Source organism: Fragaria vesca, linkage group LG6, assembly GCF_000184155.1.
Source record: "Fragaria vesca subsp. vesca linkage group LG6, FraVesHawaii_1.0, whole genome shotgun sequence".
NCBI classification, from domain to species: domain Eukaryota; kingdom Viridiplantae; phylum Streptophyta; class Magnoliopsida; order Rosales; family Rosaceae; genus Fragaria; species Fragaria vesca.
Genome location: NC_020496.1, coordinates 13,186,686 through 13,190,072, shown reverse-complemented (window position 1 = coordinate 13,190,072; position 3,387 = coordinate 13,186,686). Strand labels below are relative to the sequence as shown.

Below are 3,387 nucleotides of genomic sequence, written 5' to 3'. Positions count from 1 at the left end.
AACTCTCTCATTTCATAACCCCAAAAACATGAATAAACTGTTGGATTGCATTTAACGCATTATTTGATTATTTAAATAAACAAGCACTAGAAGTTAAAGAAAGAGACCAGAAATGCCGGCGAATCGGAGCACCTCGTCGATCATCCGGGTCTGGGCCGCGCGGTGGTCCGAAACCGAAACGTCATCGGCTTTCGGGTCGTAGAAGCCGTGGTGCATATGGTCGCCCCAGAGATCCTCCCACAACGCAGACGACTCGTCGTAGAACTCCGCTATGTCCTTCTTCAGCTCCACCGCCTCCATCGCCGTCTCCGCCACCACTCTAAGCTCAAACGCTCTCTTCTTCGCGCTCGCACGAACCACACCGAGACAGGTGCGAGGAGGAAGGAGAGTAGTAGTAGTAGTTCCTGCTGCCGACGACGAGGACCACCCGCACGTCTGGTAGCTCAGTCTCGTCGATGCCATAGAGATATATACTTACGTATATATAGACCTTGTACAGATATGAAAAAGAAAGATAATTTATAAAAAATAATCCAGATGAAATTACTGGGTCTCTGCAGGTTTTATGTTATGGGGTCAGAAACGCGATTAAGAGTGGGAGTGTATAGGGAAGATGATGGCGGCTGAGGCCTTGTTTATGCCAAGTATGGGCAAAACGGTGACGTAGACGTTGGAAGCGAGCAGTGGTTAATGACCCTGTCTGAGGAATATTGACGTGGGATTGGTGGGATGGTTAGCCAGCTCAGGGATGAGGCTCCAGTTTCCAGAAAAAGGAAGTAGGCAGTCGGGTGCGATTCCATGCCGATATTTTCATGTTTGTTTTGGCTTACTATACGCGGAGCGGATTCAACGCACCTTGTGCACTTGAACCTCTTATGTGTATTAACGGACGTTAGTTTGACCGATGGTTGGTTAGATGAAGACCCCAAAAAAAGACTCGTCCGCCGCTGTGAGCACCCATCTACAAGACTCCAACCACAGAGCATCGACTCCCGCAGCTTCTACCACAACCTCGACCACCTCAACAAGGTCTTCATCGTCGTTGGGTTCCCCAAAGCGGCACATCCCGATGCCCTGAAAGGAGTGTCCACCATGACGTCGCAAATGATGGCATTGAAGACTCCGTCGTCGGTGTGGTAGAGATTCAGACATGCCTTTCAGGGCAGTCGTACCCATCATCGATGGCCTCAAAAACCCCTCGCCTCCTTGGAAACTTGAACCCAATAATCAAAAACCCGAACGCCCTCACCTCTTTGATGCGCAGATCGAAATCCGATGCGGAAAGACAAGAGCCTCCAATCTGCAATCTGAACCCGATTGAAACCTGATCTCCCACGCCGCCCAAGCCCGGCGTCGCCGTTCGCACCCGAGACTCTGCCTCCCCCAGAAAAGTGATTGATCCAATGCCCAGAAGCCAGAACCACTACCTCCTCCATTCACAGATCACGCGCTGTGTTTTTTTTCCCTAATCTTTTCTAATCTTTCTCGTTAGTGGACCGTTGGTATAAAGCATGGTTCAGTCTCATGGCCCACTAAATGAATGGCTCATGTTTTGCCACGTGTTCTGGTTCATTGCACCTTGGTGCATCCCAGAACTTTCGTATTATACGTGTGTGATGCAAGTGACACGTGAATCAGTGAATGACGTTACCTATTGTTCGGCAGAGGTTGGAGAAATCTGATTAGTGACCTATTTTGGGCATTTAAGACAATTTTACCTTGTAGGGCAGCTCCAACAGAGGTTTTAAAATTGAGTCTTGGTCTTAAAATAAGCCTTTTCATCTCCAACAGCCCAATTTAGAAGGTGTTGGTCATGGATTTTTAAGACATAGTTTTATTTTGAGTCTTATATTTTATGGATTTTCAAGATCAAGACTCAAACAGTGCACTGGGCCAGCATTGATGCAACTGGGCTAGAGAAACTGGCGCATCACGCGCTGGAAAGAGAGAGAGAAGAGACGCGCACGCCACATGTGCTTGGCGTGCCCGGACGTGCTTCAAGAAGAATGGGAGATAGAAATGTTTCTGGTGGACTCGCCTGATTGAGCTTTTCTAATCCATATGGGATTCTATTTGTCATTTAATAGACGACCTTGATTTATTTAGTTTAAAATTTTATAACTGACATCTAATTTTAACTCATTTACAATAATTATGTGAGGGCTGGTTAATTTCAGTTTTAGCACAAAATAATAATAATAAATTATCAGAAAATTCTGAAAAAAAATCTATGCGTTGAAATAGTAAATTTGATGAAACTCTATAAACCATCTACAATATCTTTTTCAAGTTTCTTCCTTTGATCATTTCATTTATTCACTATCTCTTTTTCTTTTTTAAAAAATAATATGACAAAATAGAAATGATGTAAACCCCTTTCAAAAAAAGAAAAGAAAAAAGCAATGATGTAGTTTACTTTATTTAATAATGTTTACATATTAATATTATATGATAATTAATATCCATAAACTTTCTATCAAAGCTTATTTTAATCAAGTAAAGTAAATATAAGACCCTAAAATAAGACTTATCGTTGGAGATGAGAATATGAGTCATATATGAATAATGCAATAAGAGGTCATAAAATGAATATGGGACCCAATATAGAACTCATGGTTGAAGTTGCCCTTATGAAAAAAATGAAAAGGGACCCAATGTCAAAACCTTGTACCTCATGAATACTCATTTCCCCTTATCCATCCATCTCATCACACATGATTCAGACGAGTTAGTATGTCTGGACACACAATTTCATAAGGACCGACTTTCTATGTAACGGAACTTGACCCATGCGGCACCAAGGTTACTCTTAATCGAGGTTAGCTTGTCTTGGTATCTTTTCCGATAGCCTATTTTCTTTTCATGTGTGCCTCCCGTGTCAATCCAACCCTTCACACATCTTCCCCACACTTATGAGGGTTTCATCAACGAAAGCAACTCATGCATGAGTCTCAAACTTGTGACTAACCGATCACTTCTTTGTGTCATGGTTGTCTCTCAAGACACTCACCCAATCGATAGGCTTCCTTGTCATCCTCGCTTGTGTCAGCCCGTTGATGACCATAGTGCATCTCGCACCTTGTGGCAAGCAGCATAACAGTACATCGAGGCCTAGTTGGCTTTTGTTGGATATGAAAGATCACACATCAGAAAAATGATAAATAAAATATAACTTATAAATGGATGAATCATACCCAATTGTACCGAGCGAGGCTTTTTATGAGTAAAACCCAACACCTTAAAGGTGGTTAAGTTGGGACAATATCAGTACAATAATGATCTACAGACCACGATTGTCCCTGTTCAATTTGGTATCAGAATGGGTCCATTTTTAATTACATCTCCCAACATAGTAGGCTAGATTCAAGGACGAGGTTTTTTTTTCCT

The 3,387-nt window shown here is 42.6% G+C and overlaps 1 protein-coding gene across 1 annotated transcript in view; it reads right to left on the bottom strand.

Moving 5' to 3' along the window:
• LOC101307130 (tocopherol O-methyltransferase, chloroplastic-like) overlaps positions 1-1,477 on the bottom strand; it is a 4,117-nt gene extending 2,640 nt beyond the window's left edge. Inside the window, exon 1 of the mRNA XM_004302984.1 lies at positions 108-1,477. Within this exon, the coding sequence (XP_004303032.1) occupies positions 108-462 (355 nt within the window). The 5' untranslated portion in view covers positions 463-1,477. The remainder of the gene's footprint in view (positions 1-107) is intronic.
• Between the last annotated feature and the right edge of the window lie 1,910 nt (positions 1,478-3,387).